This window comes from Pongo abelii, chromosome 1 (genome assembly GCF_028885655.2).
Source record: "Pongo abelii isolate AG06213 chromosome 1, NHGRI_mPonAbe1-v2.0_pri, whole genome shotgun sequence".
NCBI lineage: Eukaryota > Metazoa > Chordata > Mammalia > Primates > Hominidae > Pongo > Pongo abelii.
The window spans coordinates 206,501,465-206,524,568 of NC_071985.2; the positions used below are offsets into that span (position 1 = coordinate 206,501,465).

At 50.6% G+C, this 23,104-nt stretch overlaps 1 protein-coding gene and 1 long non-coding RNA gene across 8 annotated transcripts in view; one reads left to right on the forward strand and one right to left on the reverse strand.

Annotated features, from left to right (window-relative positions):
* LOC129051844 (uncharacterized) overlaps positions 1 to 904 on the reverse strand; it is a 42,307-nt gene extending 41,403 nt beyond the window's left edge. For both annotated transcript variants that reach the window (XR_008516340.1, XR_008516334.1), the window contains exon 1: positions 788 to 904. This is a non-coding gene — a long non-coding RNA (uncharacterized LOC129051844). The remainder of the gene's footprint in view (positions 1 to 787) is intronic.
* The window catches only part of SLC9A1 (solute carrier family 9 member A1), a 72,167-nt gene that overhangs the window by 8,841 nt on the left and 40,222 nt on the right, over positions 1 to 23,104 (forward strand). Inside the window, exons 1-3 of one of the 6 annotated variants that reach the window (XM_009233224.4) lie at positions 2,341 to 2,415; positions 2,837 to 2,887; positions 3,874 to 4,252. The exons of 1 other annotated variant lie outside the window; for it this stretch is intronic. In XM_009233224.4, the coding sequence (XP_009231499.2) occupies positions 3,901 to 4,252 (352 nt within the window). In that variant the 5' untranslated portion in view covers positions 2,341 to 2,415; positions 2,837 to 2,887; positions 3,874 to 3,900. Of the gene's footprint in view, positions 1 to 2,340; positions 2,416 to 2,836; positions 4,253 to 15,182; positions 16,398 to 19,676; positions 19,833 to 23,104 lie in introns of those variants that run through there. 4 more of the 6 variants (XM_063714113.1, XM_063714115.1, XM_054539295.2 and 1 more) reach the window with 4 other exon arrangements.

The window sequence follows — 23,104 nt, forward strand, 5'->3', positions numbered from 1 at the left end:
GAGAATGTGAGGTACAGAGAACTCAGTTTAGGCATGGGATTATAAAAAAAGAGAGAGAGAGAGAACTCGGTTTAATGTTGCCACCTTCAGTTACTATCGTATCACTTTATTAATTAATTAATTTTTATATTTATTTATTTATTTTGAGACAGAGTCTCCCTCTGTCACCCAGGGTGGAGTACAGTGGCACAATCTCAGCTCACTGCAACCTCCGTTTCCTGGGTTCAGGGGATTCTGCCACCTCAGCCTCCCAAGTAGCTGGGACTATAGGCGTGCGCCACCACGCCCAGCCAATTTTTGTATTTTTTGGTAGAGACAGGGTTTTGCCATGTTAGCCAGGCTGGTCTTGAACTCCTGACCTCAAGTGATCTGCCTGCCTCAGCCTCCCACAGTGCCGGAATTACAGGCATGAACCACTGTGCCTGGCCTAATTAATTTTTAGAGATGGGTCTCACTATGTTTCCCAGGCTGGAGTGCAGTGGCTATTTCACAAGCACAATCATAGTGCATTACAGCCTCAAATTCCTGGGTTCAAGTGATTCTTCTGCCCCAGCCTCCCAAGTAGCTGGGACTACAGGTGCATGCCACTGCACCTGGATATTATTATTTTATTTTACTTATTTTTTTTAGAGACAGGGTCTCCCTGCATTGCCTAGGTTGGTCTTAAACTCCTGGCCTCAACTGATACTCCCATCTCAGGCTCCTGAGTTGCGGGGATTACAGGCATGAGCCACTGCTGCTAGCTTATTATTATTTTAATATATTTTTCTGTGGAAGGATAGCATACCTAGAAAAAAGTGCGCACATCTTGAGTCTTCAATGAGTTATCACGAAACAACTACGTCGCTGTAACCTTTGTAGCTATCGCCCAGTAAATAGAACATTACCAGCATTCTAGAAGCCCTCATTATGTCCACTTTATGCCGCCTCCCAATTCCTACCACCTCCTTCCTCCCTCTGGCTTATCTCTGTGTTGCCAGAGCCCAGCACAAAGCCTTGTCAAGAGGCCCAGTAAACATTTGTTAAACTAAATTGAACCTCAAGTACTTGTGATGTGACCTTGAGCTAGACACTTTGACTGTTTTGGCCTTAATGTACTCTTCTGCAAAACAGGGACAGCATTTCAGTGATTTCTATACCTCCCAACCCTAGTTGTATATCAGAGCCTTTGAAAAAAATACTTGGGCACTACCCTGAAGTAATTGAATCTAAATCTCTAACGGTGGGACCCCGGAAATGGTATTTTACAAAAGATGATGATGATGATGATTACTATTATTGACAGGGTCTCCCTTTGTTGCCCAGGCTAGAGTGCTGTGGTGTGATCATAGTTCACTGTAGTCTCACACTCCTAGGTTCAAATGATATTCCTGCCTCAGCTTCCCAAGCGGCTAGGACTACCAAGCCCAGCTAATTTTATCAGACATTGGTATTTATTTTTATTTTTTTTTGAGACAGAGTCTCGCTCTGTCGCCCAAGCTGGAGTACAGTGGTGCAATCTTGACTCACTGCAACCTCCGCCCCCTGGGTTCAAGCGATTCTCCTGCCTCAGCCTTCTGAGTAGCTGGGATTACAGGCACACGCCACCATGCCCGGCTAATTTTTCTATTTTTAGAAGAGACAGGGTTTCACCAGATTGGTCAGGCTGGTCTCGAACTCCTGACCTCGTTATCCGCCTGCCTCAGCCTCCCAAAGTGCTGGGATTACAGGCGTGAGCCACCACGCCCGGCCAAAACATGGTATTTTAAAAAAGCTTTCCAGTGATTCCATTGTACAGCCATGATCCCTTGAACCTCACCAATTTCAACCAAACTATAGGTTCAAATTTAAGTTCCACTACTTAAAGCATGCCACTGTTGTGGGTTGAATTGTGTCCCCACAAAAGAAGTTGAAGTCCTAATGCCCAGTGCCTATGAAGATGGACTAATTAGGATGGAGTCTTTGAAGATGATCAGGTTAAGATGAGGTAATTAGGTTGGATTTCTAATCCAATGACTGGTGTCCTTATAAAAACGGGAAATCTGGCTGGGGGTTGTGGCTCACCCCTGTAATCCCAGCACTTTGGGATGCCATGGCGGGTGGATCACCTGAGGTCAGGAGTTCGAGACCAGCCTGACCAACATGGTGAAACCCCATCTCTACTAAAAATACAAAAATCAGCTGGACATGGTGGTGGGTGCCAGTAATCCCAGCTACTGTGGAGGCTGAGGCAGGAGAATCGCTTGAATCCAGGAGGCAGAGGTTGCAGTGAGCCGAGATGGTGCTACCGCACTCCAGCCTGGGCAACAAGAGCCAGATTCTATCTCAAAAAAAAAAAAAAAAAAAAAAAAGTGTGGGCGGGGAATCTGGACGCAGAGACAGAGACACCAGGAGAACTCCATGGAATACCAGATAGTCCCAACAAACCACTGGAAGGTAGGAGAAAGGCATGGGACAGATTCTCCCTCATAGCTCTCAGCTGAAACCAACCCTGCCAACACCTAGATCCGACCTCCAGCCTCCAGAACTGTGAGACAATCAATTTCTGTTGTTGCAGCCACCCAGTTTGTGATACTTTGTTACGGCAGCCCTAGTAAGCAATACAACTACTTACATAGTAGCCAGGGGACTCTCTTCACCTGTTTCCTCATCTGTAAAAGTGGAATTGTAATAATGTGCCAGGGTGCATTCCAAATAGTTTACACGGATTGTCTCAGTCATTACATCATCCCTCTGACATAGTCACTATTACTGTCTCTACTTAACAGATGAGAAAGTTGTGAAACAGAAAGGTTAAGTAACTTGCTCAAGGTCACACGGTAACTAAATACATAAACTAATAATACATTCTTCACAGGATTATTGGAAAGCCCTTATGAGACTGCAGATGTGGACGTGAAATCGCTTTGTAAGTAGTCGGCATTTTACTCGCGTTAGTGAGGTTCTCCGTATATTCAGGACTTTTTTTTTTGTCATCTCTGACTCTCCTTCCTCTTCCTACGCGATACTTCCTTCCCTCGGCGACAGGGGCCGCTGCGCTGGGCGGGTGCCGACGGTCTCTCTAGCCCGCCGCACCGGCTGCTCGCTGGTGCCTATAAGTGACAGCGCCGGGCTCAGCTAGGCTTCAGTTCGCTGCCGCCGGGGCCGGGGCTAGGGTTAGTTCTGGAGCTGGACGAGAAGGAGCTGCAGCTGGGCCGGGGCGGAGCGCCGCGCCGCGCCGGGGCCGCAAGGAGGGGCGTGTTGCTGCTGGCCCACCGCGAGCCGCCCCCAGCCCGCGCCGAGGCGCCTTCCCGCCAGGCCGCCTGCCTTCCGCCTCTTTCCATTTCCCCGGAATCTCAGCCCGGCGCGCCTGGACCCCTGCCCCTCTCTGGGTGGAGAAGCTCCCGGCCGCTTCCCGGTTTCACTCCTTCTCAGCCTGGGCTCCCAGCCCCCTCTCTCCTTTTCCTGGACTGGGTCTCACCCCCTTCGGTCCCCTTCCTTTAGCTCAGGCTCCCTACCGCTTCCTTTAGCCCACAGCCCAGAGTCTCAGCTCCTCAGTCACTTTCCTCAGCCAAAGGTCCCAGCCTTCCCTCTTCCTTTCCCTTGCACGGGTCCAGCCTATCCTGCCCCTTCCTCTATCCCTAGGGCTCAGTTTCCCACATCCCTCCTCCCCCTTCCCAGGCCCGGAGTTCCAGACCTTTTGGTCTCCTTCCGTGGTCCTTCCTGGGTCCTTGCCCCCTTTCCGCACTTTGGAGTTCCAGATTGCAAACCCAGCCTCCCTCCACCCCCAGAAAATTGCTTCCATGGAAATGCCTCTCTAAAACATGAACTTTTCCTAGAGACTACGCCAGTCTCTCTTCCCACTTGCTGACCCCTTGCTACCTATGTGCCCGGTTTTACTCTCACTTGGGTAAGGTCGAGGCCGGCTCTGGGAGCAGCACCATGGTTCTGCGGTCTGGCATCTGTGGCCTCTCTCCACCTCGGATCTTCCCTTCCTTGCTCGTGGTGGTCGCTTTGGTGGGGCTGCTGCCTGTTCTCAGGAGCCATGGCCTCCAGCTCAGCCCAACTGCCAGCACCATTCGAAGCTCAGAGCCACCACGAGAACGCTCGATTGGGGATGTCACCACCGCTCCACCGGAGGTCACCCCAGAGAGCCGCCCTGTTAATCATTCCGTCACTGATCATGGCATGAAGCCGCGCAAGGCCTTTCCAGTCCTGGGCATCGACTACACGCACGTGCGCACCCCCTTCGAGATCTCCCTCTGGATCCTTCTGGCCTGCCTCATGAAGATAGGTAAGTCCCGTTTGCTCCGATACTGCGGCCGCCACCAGACTGGTGAGCTTCTTGCCTCATCTCGCACCATTTGAGGCTGTCCAGGAGTAAGGATCTGAACTACCCCCATAAGGTAGGCAGTCTCCATCCTGCCACCTTGGTCCTTCTCAGGCTCCAGTTCTGTGGCTTGTGATCTGTGATCTGAGGCTTCCCAAGATTGGAGCCAGCACTGTGCACAGAAGAGAGCAGGATTAGAGAATGGGATGCTTCTGATCCTAGGTCCCTTCAGTAAGGCTTCCACGACTGGCAAGTCTCCTCTGGCTGGGCCAGACCCCCAGGGGAGCCAGGCACCCCGCTGTGTGTGAGACAGAAAGGAGTGTCTTCTGGCCAGTGGCACATTCTGCTCTGTCAACAGCAACCAGGGCAATTTATGACAGACTTCACTGGAGCCTGTTCCAGGATGGAGTATATTTCTACTTGGCCTGCTTGAGGAGTTTAAGCATAGTGGAGACCTGGGCGCAGGAAACTTACAAGTGTGGTGGAACACAGGGGATCCCCATATTCCCACCTTTCCTTCATCTCCAGAATGTTATCTGTCAGCTTTGCTTGTCCAGGCTAGTTAGGAGCCCCTGAGTCAATTTCCGGCCCAGGAATGCCATACTTTATAGAATCTGTGGGACAAGGGGCCCTGGAAATTTCTGAAGTCTGTTTTGGAAGTGGAGGGAGAGTAGAGGAGGTTGAGGCCTTGGCCTGACCCCAGCTCACCCCCAGGTCGCTGCCTGGCTGTGTCTCAGGGTGCTGTCTGGCCTGCTGCTCAATCAAGTAGGTGAGGTACATGGGGGGGCCTAAGGATGTTCAGGCCTGAAGAGACTTTGAAACCTTCTTTTGGGGAGAAGGAAACAGACAAGTTATTCGCTCTCAGAGTATTGGTCTCCCTGCTAGGCCTGAGCACTTGTGTTCTGCTGAGTGATTGGGGGAGCTTACTGGAGCCTACATTGCCCAGAAGTCCCTGGAAGTGGTGTTCAGGGGGGCTTTGACAGCTGCCTTTGCATTTTCAGCTTGCCCCCAGCTGGCTGTGGAAGGCATGAGGTCCTGGGACTCTGCTGTCCCCTCTGCCTGAGATTTGGGTTTGGGGATTTGGCAGGAAACCTTCCAGCTCTCCCAAGGACGTGCAGGAGCTGAGCGGTGCTGCCGGGCTGGTGTGAGGCAGGCTCTGGGACATGCTGCGGGAGGGAAGTGGTGCCTCTAATTTGATAGATCCAGGAGCTGGGTTCCTGGTGCAGGGCTCTTGTGCCAAGCTGGTCACAGTAGCAGAGCCTTACATGGAACTAAGCCATCAGCACCTATACCCTGATGGCAGTTAGCTTCCTGGAGAGAAATCAAGGACTGGACAAGGGGAACTATGTGTACTGATTCCGACATAAATGCCTGACCTTGAATAGCTGAGGCCTTTTTCTGCAGGTCTCCCTCACCTGTGAAATGGGTAAGACTCTCAATTTGACCATACTAATTGAGTCATGAAATGTCGTCTGATTTGCTGTAAGAAGCTGAAGTGACAGTGATGTCATTTGACTGTGTGAGACCAGGAGGAGACCTCACAAGTGCAATCTATAAATTGCCTCCTGTCCCCGATCCCCTCATCTGCCCACCACACCTGGCATTATATTAGGGCATTCAGGGCTGGCAGACACACTTTGAGTCTCAGTGGCTGCTGGTGGGACAACAGCATGACTGCAGAGACCCCACTCTAGGCAGTCAGAAGTTTGTCCCTGCAGGCCTGGTATCTCTAGTGCTAATGAGGTCAGCTTGGCCTGGCCTGCTTTGTCACCACCCAAGTGCTGTGCCCGGGACCCTGGGCAGCTGGAGAGCAGAGATGGTGCCATGGCAACAATATCAGTCTAGAAGTCAGGAAAACCTGGCTTCTCTTCCCACCTCCCTCTGTCCTTGGACCAGTCACACCTCCCTACCCATCAGTTGATCTTCGTGGTCTCTTCCAGGCGTGATATTTCTGTCATTCCACTGACTCTGGAAACTCTGGCAAGTCACTCAGCCTTGGACCTCAGTTTTCCCATTGTAAAATGATGAGGCTGGACGTGGTCTCCTTTCCAAAAGTCTGTTTCTGCCTTGGAAAGGCATTTTTCTGCCTCTGAAAACAGGAGTTCTAGCATCTGGCCATGAGTGGAGAGAAAGGTGGTCTAAAGATCTGAAGAGTCCCTGTTCAGGCCTCAAAAATGAAAGCCCATTTTTCCCAGCTTCACCTTTGCACTGTGGAATTCAGCTACCACTCTGCCACTTAGCAGCATCTCTGAACCTCAGTTTCCTCATGTATAAAAGGGGAACTAAGCTGGGCGTAGTGGCTCACGCCTGTAATCCCAGCACTGGTAGGCTGAGGCAGGGTGGATCGCCTGAAGTCAGGAGTTTTGAGACCAGCCTGGCCAACATGGTGAAACCCCGTCTCTACTAAAAATACAAAAAATTAGCTAGGTGTGGTGGCGGCTGCCTGTAATCCCAGCTACTCCGGAGGCCGAGGCAGGAGGATCGCTTGAACCCAGGAGGCGGAGGTTGCAGTGAGCCAAGATTGCGCCATTGCACTCCAGCCTGGGCAACAAGAGTGAAATTCCGTCTCAAAATAAATAAATAAATAAATAAATAAATAAATAAATAAAAATAAAAATGGGAACTAATAGTATCCAGTTATAGTGCTATTAATGTGATTATTACATAAATTAATGCACATAAAACTGAGTTTGTATACACAGGAAGTGTTCAATGAGTGACAGCTGCCCCTGTTAATATTTTAACCACCTACAGCAAATGCATCCCTACCTCAGCCTCCTACAACCTTCCTCTGAGCTGAAGGATTACAAATCTCTCAAACCTAGGCTGCCACCGATGTCCTTCCTTAAGGTATCAGGGTTTCCATGTGTCCTATACTGTTCACTTGAGCTGGTCGTGGCGGGAGGGAAGATGGCACCAGCTGCCTTGTGGGGATAAGGGTGGGGGGCTGAGGCCATGCTCCCTCTGCACTCTCAGATACCCAAGAGCCTGGGAGCTGATTGTGGGGTCTTGCCTATTCTCTCAACACCCCAGCGTGGGTAGGAGTTCCGTTGGAGCCCTCATTCTGTCATCTATGGCAGCTGCTTCCCTTGCAGGTTACCCCTCCTATAAGAATAGAAAGTGCTTTGCAGTTCTCCTTCCTACCCTAACCATGGAGCAGAGCCTCAGGTAGACTCTTGCAGAGACTGGGGTGGGAGGAGCAGGGTGGGAGCTGAAGTTCTAGAATAGTTGCTTCTGGGTTCTAGTCTACCTCTGACTCAGTGGGTGACATTAGGTAAGTCACCTTCCCTCTCTGGAACTTTTTTCTCTCCCCAGCAGTCAGGAATTCTTGCTTGTCCTTGGTGGGGAGGGGCCAGTCGTGTGAAGAGGATTTAGGCTATTGGGAAAACTGTGGGAATGACCCCAAGCCTTAGGAGTTAGGTGCATTCCCCACCCCACATTGTGCTGTGGACCCTGCATGAACTCTGCTTTGTTCCAAGTTCACCTGACTCCCAGGCTAGTACTTGTTCCAGAGGAGAGCCTCACTGTAACTCAGCTCACCACTGGCATCTCCTGCAATTGTTTACCCATGTTCCTGACCCAGAATGCCTGGCAGAGGCCGGGGAGCCCATAAAGCAGGTATTCATCTTGTCTCCTGACCAGGGACACAAAAGGCTTCTTTTGTCCCTTTACATCTTATAGCTTTTTTTGGTTTTGGTCTTTGCAAGGCGAATCCTGCCATCTCCTCTGTAGATTAAGTCTGTGAATAGGGGAGATGGGGTCACTGCCTACTTCACATGCATGGATATCAGACCCAGCAACTGGTTTCCTATAAAAATGACACTAGAAGGTGCCTCTCTCACTTCTCAAAAGAAGAGAAGAACAAATCGCTTAAAGGTCACCTTGAAACTGTCTCAAGAAGCCCAGATAGGACTCTGTAAAAAGGAAGTGATGACCTTTTTCTCTTTGGGAAAATAGCAGACTGACTGCAGAACAGTGGGAGGGCGGTCAGCTGGGGACTGGGAGGAAGGCTTCAGGTAGGACATGTGTCTCTAGGCATGCCAAGGCACTTAGAGGGCTTAGTTGGTCAGATTGCCCAGACTTCATTCAGCTGAGCACCCACGAAGTTTGCCTTTCCTCTCCTTCCAAGCCAGCCCCATGGCGTCCAGCCCTGGTATAAAGGAAAGACGTAGTGAGAAGCCCTGGGTTCTGCTCCTGACGCTGCCTCTCGGTACCTGTGTGACCATGAACCTTGAGGTTCATGCACCTCATTCTCTGAACCTGACTTGCCTCATCCTTAAGACCAACGTAGAGGCTGAACGTGGGCATGCCTGGTAGAGTGCCCAGCTCACTGTAGTAACTTTCAGGGCTGTGCAGATTCTTCCCCTTTTGGGAGGTCTTCCCAGCCCACAGCAGTCACTTTCTCTTTCTCTCCCAAACCCTTTTCCCTTATTGTTTATCCATAACATTGGCATTAGGCCTTGCCTGCCCTGTAACATCTCCTGTGTTGAACGGGTGTGTGTGTTTTAATAATAGTTGCCACTTGGTATCTACAGAGTAGTGTCAGGCACTTTATAAAAGCAATCTTATTTAATCTCTACTCAAATCACATGAGATAAAAGCTGTCTCTGTTTTGCAGATGAGGAAATGGCTCAGAGAGGTTATCTTCAGTGATGTCGAATTGCTATTTATTGTCTGTTTGAGTCTTGGCATAGCCTCCTAGAGGGGTGCAGCTGCATCTCCTGCCTCTGGCATTCCCGCAGCAGATGCACACAGCCCTGCACTGAGAAGCGCCCAGCTCACTGCACCTGCACTCAGGAATTGTAGGACTCCCTCTAGGAGTTGGGCACATGTTGTTGGTGGGAGCCCTGTCCCTGCCTTGAGAAAGCTGTAGGTGTTCTGTGTCCAGCTGTGCACCTGTCCTTTGTTTTTGTGAGTCTTCTTGGATGCACCTGAATCCTGCATTCAGGTGGGGCCTATCCCTTGTTCTCTGCTAGCGACCCTGCCTGCTCTCTCTCTGCCGGTGCCCTCTCAGCCATCAGACCAGAGCTTGCTTCTTCCCTGCTTGGGCAGGGAAGTGCCAGGTAAAGGGTGGTCTCCTTTAGCCACGAGGGGTGGCTGACCTTACGACCTCCCGCCTCTGAGCAGAAAGGTGACAGGCTGCTTTTGGTTACCCTCAGGGCCCAGCAGAGTCCCCTGAGAGGCAGCCTCTATTGGGAGCAGGTGGCACAACTTTGTTTAGCTCTACAAGGCAGGAGGAGTTTAATAGTACTTCTCATTAGCACTGAAATTTGTTTCCAAAGCACTTGCGTGTACAATATTTAATTTAGATCTTCTCAGTGGTCCTGTGGGTTAGAATAGCATGTGGTATTGATGTGTTCATTTTACATCTAAGGAAATCGAGCCTTCGGTTGTGACCTGCCTGAGGTCACTTAACAAGCCTGGGACTAATCACTCAAGGCCAAACTCTCTCCTGCCAGGCCAACATGCTGGGTTCTTGTTGGATCAAGGGGGATGAGAGATTTAAAGGGGCTTTGAGGAGAGTCAATGACCAGACACATCCACATTGGTAACCTGGATTGTTGTCAGGAGGGACACCTGTTCCTCCTGTAGGAAGGAAGGGCTAAAGGGTCTGGGTGGTCTGGAGCCTTGACAGCTTTGGCTCAGCTCCAAGTTCTTTTCTACAACTTGAACATACCTGTATTTGCATGAAGGAGGATGAGGGCCAGAGTCGCACTGGGGACTGTCATTCTCATAGCCCTTATCTGTGGAGCAGCAAATCTTTGAAATGGAAGACTTGTCCTCTCCCCCAAAATGTTGCATGCCCTCTGGGAGAGAAAAGGAGAGGCAGAGAAATGATTACAATGGAAAACATGCAGGATGGGGTGAAAGGTCAAGATACCTGAGATCTAGTCTCAGCTCTCTGTTGCCCAGCTGTGTGACTTTAGGCAAGGTATAACCTCTCTGAGCCCCTGTTTTCTTTTTTCTTTTTTTCTGATACAAGAGTTTTGCTCTTGTTGCCCAGGCTGGAGTGCAATAGTGCAATCTCAGCTCACTGCAACCTCTGCCTCTCGGGTTCAAGTGATTCTCCTGCCTCAGCTTCCTGAGTAGTGGGGATTACAGGCACGTGCCACCACACCTGGCTAATTTTGTAGTTTTAGTAGGGATGGGGTTTTGCCGTGTTGGTCAGGCTCGTCTTGAACTCCTGACCTTAGCTGATCCGCCCACCTTGGCCTCCCAAAGTGCTGGGATTACAGGCGTGAGCCACCGCTCCGGGCCTGAGCCCCTGTTTTCTAATTGATAATATAGATACTTAATTTTTCATTTTGTTTTGTTTTGTTTTTTTAGAGATGGGGGATGGAGGTCTTCCAATGTTGTTGTCCAGGCTGGTTTTGAATCCCTGGCCTCAAATGACCCTCCTGCCTCAGTCTCCTGAGTAGCTGGGATTACAGGCATGAGCCATCACGCCTGACTCCCTATTATTTTATTTTTATTTATTTTTTTGAGATGGAGTCTCTGTCGCCCAGGCTGGAGTGCAGTGAGGCGATCTCAGCTCACAGCAACCTCCGCCTCTGGGTTCAAGTGATTCTCCTGCCTCAGCCTCCTAAGTAGCTGGGACTACAGGCATGCGTCACCACCCCCAGCTAATTTTTGTATTTTTTTCTTTTCTTTTTTTTTTTTTTTTTTTTTTTGAGACAGAGTCTCGCTCTTTTGCACAGGCTGGAGTGCAGAGGCACAATCTCAGCTCACTGCAACCTCCGCCTCCTGGGTTCAAGTGATTCTCCTGCCTCAGCCTCCCGAGTAGCTGGGATTACAGGCACCAACCATCGTGCCTGGCTAATTTTTTGTATTTTTTTTTTTTTAGTAGAGCCAGGGTTTCACCACGTTGGCCAGGCCGGTCTCAAACTCCTGACCTCAGGTGATCTGCCTGCCTCAGCCTCGCAAAGTCCTGATATTACAGGCATGAGCCACCGCGCCCGGCCTAATTTTTGTATTTTTAGTAGAGATGGGTTTTCACCATGTTGGCCAGGCTGATCTTGAACTCCTGACCTCAGGCGATCTGCCGGTCCCGGCCCCCCAAAGTGCTGGGATTACAGGCATGAGCCACTGCACCCGGCCAGTAATTGGTGATATTATTTGTTAAATACTTTGTTAATTATATTAGCTGCCACTTATTAATTTCTTATTTTATTTATTTTTGAGACAGGATTTCGCTCTGTCTCCCAGGCTGGAGTGCAGTGGCGCAAAGATGGCTCACTGCAGCTTCAGCCTCCCAGGCTCAGGCAATCCCCCCACCTCAGCCTCCTGAGTAGCTGGGACCACAGGCACAGGCCACCACATCCGGCTAAGCTGCCACTTATTCATATCTAGTTTAGAGGTTGTGAAAGGTACTTGCACAGCTAGAAAACATTGGGGTTTAAGCCCAGATTTGTCTGACTTCAGAGCCTGTGTTCTTTTCATCCTCGTGCCCTGATTCCAAGGGCCTTTTCAGTTTAGAAATTTAATTTTTCCCATAATCATTTTGAATTGGGGGAGATTTAAAGACTTTAGTATTTTGAGCCTTGGCTGCTTTCTGTGGATCACTTCTTGGGTTTGGGGAAAAAGCTGACCCACTCCAAGTCTCACTGTGAAGCAAATAACCTTTCTCGGAGGTGGCAGCATGCAGAAAAATACAGGAGTGATGGGGAACTGGAGCTGGGGGCCTGAGGCTCTCTCTGGGAGTGCCAGCCCATACACAGCCTCCTTTCCTCCTCACCGCCTCTCCCAACTGCCCCCTTACCTCCTGAGGCAGGGAGAGAAGGCTCGCTCAGCACACCCAGGACCTGGGTTATTCCTGAGTCATCCATCGCCTGTGTGGGCCTCATTTTGCAGCACTCGCTCCCCCTGCAAATGTCTGAGTCAGACATGTCTCCCCAAGGTTGTCTGCACACACTGCACTGGGCCAAACTGTCTCTTTAGATGCTGATAAACATCAACTGATACTTTAAAGCAGCCCGTGATTATATGTTGGTATTTTAATCTTATGGCCTAATCTAATTTTAACTGAACTAAGTTTTGGGTTGGGCCTGGATTAGTGGGCTGCCCGCCTTCCCTGGGATCATGCTGACTTCATTTTCTTCCCCCTAAAGCTCATCTAACATACAGAGCCGGTTTTGGGGTCTATTAGGCCAGACCTGAGCCCTGAGTTTTTATACTACTTGCCAAGAATCCAGAGTTCCCCCAAATTACCGCAGCAAATTCTTTCGTGAAAAGATACGTCCTTAAGCAGTTCTGAGATTCAGGGTGAAAAGCTCTGTTCCTTCCCAGGCCCCCTTCCCTGTCCCTTGGGAAGTACTTACCCCTAAGCCCAGACTGGCCTTTCCACAGTGCTGAGCCTGTTTGAGACCAGGCCACAGAAGGCAGAGGAGTGATATCACAGCTGTGTGTTAGAGCCCACAAGTTCACTAAACCAATAAATAGCTAACACTTGCATAGCATTTGCTGTATGCCAAGTGAAGCTGGAAGAGGCTGTGTCTTTGCATCAGTCAGCCAGGACCAAGAGCAGCTCGCTAAGATCCTGGGTGGAAGAGGCAGGTCAGCTGAAATCAGCTAGCAGGTATTTAGCATATGGCCCTCAAGGAACAAAAGAAGAGTAAACCCAGGCCCTGCTCTTTAGGAGCTTCCAGCCTGCCAGGGCTGGGCGGACTCCTGGCAGAGGGAAAGTGCAGAGGGAGCAAGCAGTCCCTGAGGACTGGGGTGTTTAGAGAAAGCCTCTCAAAGGAGGTAGAACATGAGTCTGAGTCTTGAAGGATGGAAAGGAATTATATAAGCAGGCTATACTTAGTACCAATTTCTATAAGAATGTAAGCCTCTTGAAGACAGGGCCTTTGTTTGTTCACTTTCTTTTTTTTTCCTTTTTTTTGAGATGGAGTCTTGCTCTTCGCCCGGATTGGAGTGCCAGAGTGCAGTGGTGAGATCTCAGCTCACTGCAACTTCTGCCTCCTAGGTTCAAGCAATTCTCCTGCCTCAGCCTCCAGAGTAGCTGCAGGTTCAAGCAATTCTCCTGCCTCAGCCTCCAGAGTAGCTGGGATTACAGGCTCACATCACCACGCCCAGCTAATTTTTTGTGTTTTTAGTAGAGACGGGGTTTTGCTATGTTGGCCAGTCTGATCTAGAACTCCTGACCTCAGGTGATCCACCCACCTTGGCCTCCCAAAATGCTGAGATTACAGGCGTGAGCCACCATGCCTGGCATGTTCACTTTCTTATCTGTGCCTGGCACAGAGTAAGGGCTCCATAAATATTTGGAGAAGGAATACATGAATGAATACGTGATTGACTTCAGTGTAAAGATAGGATCCCTGCAAAGCTCTGGGGCAGACAAGAAACCAGTTTGACTGCTCAGAGAGGAGGGAGAGCAAAGGTTGCAGAGGCTCCTTGGCACCAGACTGCCAAGCCAGGGAGTTTAACTGAGCTCGCTGGGAGTGACACTCACAGAATGATGCCTTAGGCGCCAGCCAGTGTTTAAGTGGTGCTGCCGTGGCCACCTCCCTCGGCTTGGCTCTAATGGAGGGTCTGCAAGGGCATCCTCTCTGGGCCGGGTGGGGTCTCTCTGGGAAGATCTGGATCTGTTTGGTCTGCCCTTAATTTGGGTAAGTAAAAGTAAGATACCAGAGCTTCCTTGGGGAGCTGCCGAGAGCCCTAATTGAATTAAGCTTTTCCTGGGAAGATTCCTCAAGCCGTAAACTGCACTGTGACTGTGAATTAATGAGACCAGTGGCTTTAAACCATACAAGAAGGAAATCTTGTTAATTTATAGTTGTACCTGGACAGGTTTACTTATGGCTTCTCTTTGCTTTAATGTGTGTTGGGAATGGGTGGGGTGGGCCAGAATCTCCTTTCTATGGCAGATTTATTTTTATAATATGAATAAATAAAACATGTCAATGGTAAAAACAAAACAAAAATAAAACCCAACAGTACAGAGGGTATTGAGGTGAAAGGGAAAAGTCCCCCTCATTACTTCTCTGACCACCCCCCACTGTCATACATTCCAGAGGTTACCACTGTTAACTGTCTTGTCCATCTTTTTTAGAAATTCTCCATGCATATATTATGTGAGTGTGTGTGCATGCAAGGCAAATTTAGTTTTCATAAAGCCATTGCATAAAGGAAAAGAGCTCTAGGCTGGTAAGTGGGGACCTGGGTCCTAGTCCTAGCTCACCTCTTTCCTGCATATTGACCTTTGCTAAGCTATGTTTGCCTTCCTGGGCCTTAGTTTCCCTATCTGTCAATTTCATCTTGAAGGGCTCTCTGGGGCTGTCCTGTGGGAAAGGCGGTCATTCCAGGGAAGCCTCTGTTCTGTTGAGGCCCAAGCAGACTGTGAGGCCCTCAGATGGGGAATTCCACAGCTCTATCCTTTGGGAGTGGGCCAGTGCTGTCATTGAGCCCTGGCTTCAAAGCACAGAATTCAGTACAAGTACAGATCACGGTCATCTCTAAGTCCAGCTGAGGGTTACAAGGTTGAAGAAATGAGCCCACAGGGAGTCAGCTTTCTTGCTGGGGAAGTGAGACAACATACAAGGGAGAACGCACAGGTTGGAAATTGTATGGTTCAGGCTGGATGCTTGGGGGAATCAGAGGAGAAGAGGAGAGATGAGGGAAGCTTCTTGTAGGAGGCGGCCTTGAGAGGTGGGCCAGGGGCAGAAGAGGAACATCATTCAGGAGGGGTTGCTAAGGGATTCTGATTTAGGTGAGAGGATGGACTGGATGATCTGTCGTTCTAGGATCTAGGTTTCTAAGATTGTTTCTGAGTCCATGATAAAGTTTGTGGAGCTCCCAAAATAGTCTGCAGACAGTTGTATATATGTGATTTTATCAAGGGAGAAGGCCCATAATAGACTCAGATTTTTTTTTTTTTTTTTTTTTTTACACAGTTGATTGTCAGTGTGTAAGCCACAGATTCTGAAGGTTAAGAGCTTCTGCCTTTTGTGTGGTGGGAACTTGAAGAAGGGAAAAGGACTAACTGGTCTGGGATGAATCCTTGGAGGAAATGGTACTTAATTCTGGGATGAGTGGGATTTGCCTGTGGGACTGCAGCATACCTTCCAGGCAAGGAGAAGGACCCCAGAGTGAGTAAGCTGTGTCCTGAGAGAAGGGAAGGGGAAATGAGTCCTTAAAGTAGAGAAAAACTTTTCTAGGTTGGAAATCAAAGCAGATGCAACATGCTCCGCCTACACTGTGCAGCAGGGAAGGTACTGGCTTCTTTATGCCCTCTGGGTCTGCTGGGTTGCCATGGTAAGCCCAGCTCACACACAGTAGGTGACTCAGGCCACCTGCCCATTTCCCTAAAGCAGCTAGGGCCCAGGCACACCTCTGAGGCTCTGCTAGTGGGGAAGCAGCCACCTTTGAGGCAGCAGACGCAAGAGAAAGCCTCTGAAGGTGGACAGGCTTTGAGGATGCAGCTAGGAAGCCGTGACTGGCCTCTGCTGTTTCCTGGACTGAAGGTCCCTGTTCTCTGTTCTCACTCTGCTTCTGGGAGTGAAAGTATAGAATATTCTAATTCTAGAATGTTAGAGATGGAAAAATCCTTATCATAGCTTATAACCCCCAGGCCCAAAGGGAAATGGAGATGTTTTGATCAAGTTCTCTGTTTTTCCAGCTGAGGCCCAGAGAGGATTGGCCCCAGGCCACACGTGAATTAATGGCAGAGGCAGTCTTCTTCCCTGCCCTGTTAACTAACTCAGGAGTCCCTAGGCAGTAAGACCTGGACAGTGGACCAAGAGGAGGGGCTGTGGTTTTTGGCTTGGATATTGGTAGCATTGGCAAATCTCAGTTCTTCCAGTGGGCCCTTTAAGCCTAAAGAAGGGCAGCTTCCTCCTGGGGTATCTATTAGGGAGCTGTCCTTGGCAGAGAAACCATTGGTCCTTACACTGGTCCTTACAGGGGAGCCAAGTACAGGTCTTGGGACCTCTGAGACAGCCCAGAGGCTTCTGCCTTCACCCGTTGAATCCCTCAGGTCGTGTAGTCCATCACAAGCCAATGTTGAGCTTGGGTGCTGTGCTTTTTATAGCATCTTTGCCATCAAGCCAGGGAATAAGATCTTATCTCCCCGGTGGCCGGGACCACAGGAATCTGGATGCTGTACCAGGTAGGCGTTATGCCAGCATGAGGCGGGGCCAACTCACCTAACTGGGCAAAGCCTAAGACTCAGGTTACAGCAAGATGGGGGAGGGGGAGCAGGCACCCTACCCCACCTGCTTCCCTGACTGAGCACTGCCTGCCTGGCTGGTGGAAGGTGCAGAGATGCATGAGAACTGCTTCTTTTACCAAGCTCAACGACTTGTTTGAGAAATGCGGTACAGATGCAGAACAGTCAGACAGTAGAAAGGGGGTGTGATTTGAAGTTCAGATGGAATTCTATGGGAGTTTAGAGGTGGGAGAGAGAACTTCGTACCTGGGAAGATCCCAGTAGGCTGTGCAAGTGATCACTGAGCTAGGCCTTGAAGTATATGTAGGATTTAGATGAGATACTCGAATGAAATCTCACTGGGCACAGCCAGAAGCTTCTACTTGGGGCAGAACCTCTGGATTGCAGAAGAATGTCCCAGAGCAGTTCCCTTTGGAAACATGCCCACAGGCATGGTGGTTAGGAAAACAAGCTTTGCAGCTTGACAGACCTGGGTTCAAATCTCAGCTCTACTACTTTGTAGCACCGTGACCATGGGCAAGTCACTTACCCTGTTTTAAAAAATTTTTTTTAAATTTTTTATTTTGAGATGGAGATTCTCTCTGTCACCCAGACTGGAGTACAGTGGCACAATCTTGGCTCACTGCAACCTCTGCCTCCCTGCTTCAAACGATTCTCCTACCTCCCGAGTAGCTGGGATTACAGGCTTGTGCCACCACACCTGGCTAAATTTTGTATTTTTAGTAGAGACGGGGTTTCGTCATGTTGGCCAGGCTGGTTTTGAACTCCTGACCTCAAGTGATCCCCCCACCTTGTCCTCCCAAAGTGCTGGGATTACAGGCGTGAGCTGCCGTGCCTGGCCTGTGGAGGTGACCCACCTGGTGTCATATAGCCTGACTGTGGCACAGCTGAAGCCGGACTCCAGGACTTCCCCTTCCAAGTCCTGTGTCATTTCTCCTACATAACATTTATGTTATGTTACCCCACCTAGCTGGAGTAGCAAGACTGATCGCCTGAAACATTTAATGAGCAAAGCGTGATTTTGTATGACAACTTGATGTGTAGCTATAAAAGCACTCAATTTTGCAGAACAGATGATGGTTTTAAAAATAGTCCCAGCTATGATGAGTGCTAGGTGAGTGATGCCAGTATTAAGGGGAGAAGGTGTGCCCTTTTTAAGCTACATCACCCTGTCTGAGCCTCAGTTTCCCCAGTCTAAAGGGGGGTGATGTCTGTAAAGCCCTGAGCACATTGTAAGTGCTCAGTAATGGGAGTTGCTACTATTCCTGGAGCCTTAAAGGAAGAGGTGAGGGTGGGGTCAAGCACTGGAGGATGGTTTTAGGTGTATGGACTGGAGGGCATTGGGGTGAGCTGAGTACTGAGGTTAGGGGTGCAAATGAGACCATGAGCTGAATTGTCTGAGCTTGTTCTTTAGTTGGGAGGTGGGGAGACACATGTTCAGCAAACAGATTCTTCATGCTGATAAATACTGTACTGAAGATGGAAAGATGGATAAATATAATCTCAGCCTCAAGGGAGAGGCTGGCATGTAAACAGGCACTTGTGATGTGCTGTGAAGTGCTGCAGCAGGAGCCTGCAGAGCTGTGGGTGTGCGGGAGGGAGGAGTGGAGGTGGGTGGGTCAGGAAAGGCTTCCCAGAGCTTTGAGCTGGGTCCTGAAGGTTAAGAATGAATGTTTTGGCCAGGTGCGGTGGCTCACACCTGTAATCCCAGCACTTTGGGAGGCTGAGATGGGCAGATCATTTGAGGTGAGGAGTTCTAGACCAGCCTGGACAACATGTTGAAAGCTCATCTCTACTAAAAATACAAAAATTAGCCAGGTGTGATGGCGCAAGTCTCTAATCCCAGCTACTTGGGAGGTTGAGACAGGAGAATGGCTAGAACCCAGGAAGTGGAGGTTGCTGTGAGCCGAGATTACCTCACTGTACTCTAGCCTGGGCGACAGCGAAACTCTGTTTCAAAAAAATGAGTGTGCTTAGCTCACATAGAGGGGAGAACTGGAGAAGGGCACAGAGATGTGAATGATACAGAGCCACAGATCATGCAGAACCATTGACCTTTGCTTCTGAAACTCATTGGGATGTTTCCAACCCTTCCGCCCCACCCCCAAACACGCCTCACTCACCTGCTTTGCTGGGTAGAGAAGCTAACTGCACCTGTGGGGCACTGAGCACCGTGATGGCTGTCGCCCTGGTATAGGCAGTGAGGACAGAGCTACCTACCACTTACTGAGACCCTGCCAGTGCCTGGCTTTGTGCTCAGGGCTTCGCATAGTGCATCGCTGGTGTTCTGCACTATGTGACGGCCCCGAAGGGTGCGAGTCATGGTATCTAGCTTTATTTAGCTTACAGCTACTTTAGGAAAGTGAAACAGGGAATAATTAAGTGCTCGAGGATTGCTGTGCTGTTGCCTCAAAGAACAGGAGACCTTTAGGAAGGGGAGAAATGTGGCTGGAATGAGCATGGAGCAGAGATCTTTGTGCAGACACCTTCACCAGACCCTTCTAAGAGGGAGGGAAAGTGACCAATCAGGCAAGGGCCGTGACACCGGTCAAGGCTCTTTGCAGGCTCTGAGTACTGGGTATGGGCAGGCACCTGTTGGGGAGCCCAGCCAGCTGCAGGAAAAGTCTGGGTGAGGAGTCAGTGAGAAATAAGACAGTAGGTGGGCGGGGCTGGATGAAGCATCTGGAACTCCAGAGGGGTGTAGACTTGGCCAGGGCTCCTCAGACTGGTGGCAAACACAACCACACCTGTCAAAGGCTTGCCTCTTCACTCCATCTCCACTACGAGCATCTCCAACCCAGGTGATTCCCGGGCCTCCTGAATGGTCTTATGGCTCCACTGCTGTCTGCCTGCAGGCAGCTCTCCACAGAGCAGCCACAGGGAGCTTTGAGACCTGTAAACCAGAGCATGGTGTTTCCCCTGCTGAAAACCTTTCAAATGCTTCCTGATGAACTTGGGAGAAAATGCAAGGAAAGTGTGGCCCACCCCTTTCTCCACTTCATGCCCCACTACCCTTTCCCTGTTCCAGTCGCACCGGCCTTCCTGTGTCCCTAACGCACATCTGCCTTGCCAGGCCTGTTCCTCCATACAGCTGTGGCATTTGCTCGATCCCCAGCCTGGAGCACTGCCCATAGACTGCCGCGCACCGGCGCTGTCCTTCAGGCCCTAGATCAAACGTCATCTCTTCAGAGAGGCCTCCCTGACTGTGCAGTCTAACGGACAGCACGCGCTCCACCAGCTGCCTCTGCCCCCATGTCAGACACTATTCTGGATCTGAGGACACAGCCAGGAACAAGACAGAAGAGGCTCCCGATGTCAGGGGGCTCCCATGCCAGCGTGGAGCATTGGATGTGGACAAAGCAGTGTCAGGTAGTGGTAAGTGTCCTGAAGAAGGCAGGGAGAGGTGGGGCTGCTGGATGGCCAGCAAGGGTTCTCTAAGGAGCTGGTGTCTGAGCTGAGACCCAAAGGACAAGAAGAGCTCATCTTCCAAAGACCAGGGCCCCTGAGGGGGGTGTGTTTGAGGAACCTGAAGTGCAGAGGAAGAGGGGAAGCATGGTGTGAGAATGGAGAAGAGGGCAGGGGCCAGATCATGGCGGGCCCGTGGGCCTGGGGCTAGGATTCATGGTGCTGTGTGGCACCATCAAAGGCTCTTGAGTAGCATGACATGGTCTGACCTGGGGAGGGATGTGCGGGCAGCCTGGGAGTGCAATAGAGTCGGCTCAGGCCCTGGGCTGGCCCCACTCAGTGCCCTGCCTACCAGCAGCTCAGGCTGGGTCTATGAGGGCAACAGAGTAAAGCTTCCCTACAGGCACCACTGGCCAAGCCAGCAGTGGGATGGAAGCTCCAGCCTAGGAGAGCTGCTAGCAGGGAGAGGCGAGCAGGACGCTGGAGCAGAGTGGGCGTGGAGTCAGGGGCACATTGGGGAGGGAGGGGCTGAGTGGGCACCAGGCTCTGCTGGACTCCTGCCGGCCACCCCTCCCTTGCTGAGCCTCAATGCCTGCAGGCAAACAGTCACCAGACCTGTCATGTGGGAGGCGTGGCATTACTAAACACCAGGGTTGGACATGCCTGTTCCCTGCTGAACCCTATGGTCATGGCCTGGGGAGTTGTCAGGTCAGGAAAGGGCAGACCTAGAATCAGAACCAGACTTTAGCGCTGGGAGGGATCCTAGAGACTGGAGAAGTCCAGGAGGAAAAGATAAGGGGTTAGGGAATCAGAAGACCAGGACTGAAACCCCCCTCCCCCACTTGCAGCTGTGTGGTCCCCATGTGCAAAGGTGTGGAGGTTAAATGAGAATGCTGAAGCGAGCACCTAGCAGTAAGGGCTTCTAAATGTCTGACATGTTGACAGAGCCTGGCCCATCCCCCTCAGCTCACAGAGGAAGCAGGCCAGGGCGGAAGTGACTTGCTTAAGGGCCACAGAGCTGCATTGAGCTCAAGTGACTTGCTTAAGGGCCACAGAGCTGCATTGAGCTCAGCTCCCCGACCTCTACTCCAGGCTCTCCTGTGATGCTATAAGTGGTCCTTCTTCCCACATCGTTCCCTCTGCAGAGGTGAGGTGGCCTCCTGCCTGTCCCACTTTCTTTTCAGCCTGCCTCTGAGCACCTACCATGCAGCAGACACAGTTGCGTGGTTGGTGGTTCCCACCCTGGAAGCGCTGGCACTGACATTTGTGTGTGGGAGACAGACACGTAAACAGCTAAAACACAAGGCAGGCTGAAGTGCCGCAGGGACACAGCACGTTGCAGGTGGGCCCTGGGGGCAGATGGGGCTCCATCTGGCACTACCACTTACAATGGAATGGCAACGAGGCCCAAACCTAAGTTAGAACAGATCAAGAGGGTCTTGGATTCAATGCAGAGGAGTGTGGGCTCTTTCCTGAAGATGGGGGAACTGCAGAGGTTCTGGAGGAGCCATGACCATGACTGGCCTGTGTTTAGGATGAGGGCTCTCCTGGCTGATGGAGAAGGAACTAGATGAAGCTTTTTCCCCAGTGTTCTTGGCTCTGGGAATTTTCCGCCTCCTCCTTCCATGGATAATTATCCTTCCTAAGAAACTGATCAGATGGGAAACTGCAGGAAATTGTTTGGGACAGGGATTGTGTAGGAGTTGAGGGGAGAGTGGAGAGGATGTAGCCGGAGAGGGGGATCCGTGCCAAGCAGCAGGTGGTGGCTCCCTTCAGAGGGGAGGGAGGGAAGCCTGGGCAGGGCTGGGAATTTAGAGCAGGAGGATGCAGGTGCTTCTGGGGGAGCTGAGTCCCTCAAAACTCCTGGTCTCATCCTCGGTTGAGGAGAGGGGTTAGGGTGACTGGCAGGGTCTGACTTTTCTGGGTCAACAAGAGCTGGGGAAAGTGTGAGGCAGTGTGGCCCAGTGGGCGGGGCCAAGCCCAGGCCCAGCTCTGCTTGGAAATTCCCTTATTGTGGGCCAGGGCTAGTTAGGAGTGGTGAGTGTGCACTGGGCATCCTCCCTTGGCACAGAGCAGTCCTCCTCCTGCCCCCTGCTCCCAGCAGACCCAGAGCTTGAGTCGTGGACCTGGCTGCTGTCCCCTTGCTAGTTAAGCGGCAGCTCTCCATGTGCTGAGGCTTCTGGAGAGCCAGGCTTCCCTTAGTGACTGAACCACAGGGATGGTGCTTAGCGCTGAGGACAAGGGGCTCCCCACATCTGAAGCCAGGAGCGAGACTGCCTCTAGAGGGGCCTGGAAGGCTCTGCAGGTGGAGATTCAAGGTATCCTTCTGGGCAGTCAGGGGCCAATAGAGACTGCAGAGTCCAACAAACCTGTCTGAATCCCAGCTCTACTACCTGCCTGCTATATGCCTGTAGGCTGATTATCTGACCTGTGTCATTTTTCTGCAGATAATTCTGGGGTAACCACAATTCTGACTTGGATCATCATCCGTTGATCTTACCTGTTCTTGAACTTCATCTGAATGGAATCATAGGTACTCTTGTGTGTCTGGCTGCTTTTGCTCAGCCTATCTGTGAGATTCCTCTTCACTGTCACATGTACCAGAGGTTTGTTCATTTTATTGCTGTTCGGTGTTGCCTCGTATGAGTACACCACAGTTGGCTCACTCTCCTGTTGATGGGCTTTTGGATTGGTTCCCTTTTTTTGACAATTGTGAATAAAGCTGCTCTGAGCATTCTTGTACTCCATAGGGTTTTGTGAGAATTAAATGAAATAATCTGTGACAGTAAAGTGTTTAATACTGAATTTTGACTCAGAGAGCAGGTGCTCAGAACATTTTCCCTCCAGATTTTTTTTTTTTTCAGAAAAAAAGGAAGAAATAAAAAAAATTCAAATACTGCTTAAGTATATAAAGAAGAAAAATGCAAGTCATACTCCTTTTACTCCCTTGCTTCTCTGGCCGAGCACTCTGAATAGTTCATCCTGGGCTTTTCTCTACAGTGGTGTGAACCGCTTTTTCATAAAAAATGTTAAGCCGTGCATAGTGGCTCACCCCTGTAATCCCAGCACTTTGGGAGACCAAGGTGGGAATATCATTTGAACCTGGGAGTTTCAGACCAGCCTGGGCAACCTAGGGAGACCCTGTCTCTACAAAAATAAAATAAAAAATTAGCAGGGCATGGTGGCACAGGCCTGTGGTCCCAGCTACTTGGGAGGCTGAAGTGGGAGGATTGCTTGAGCTC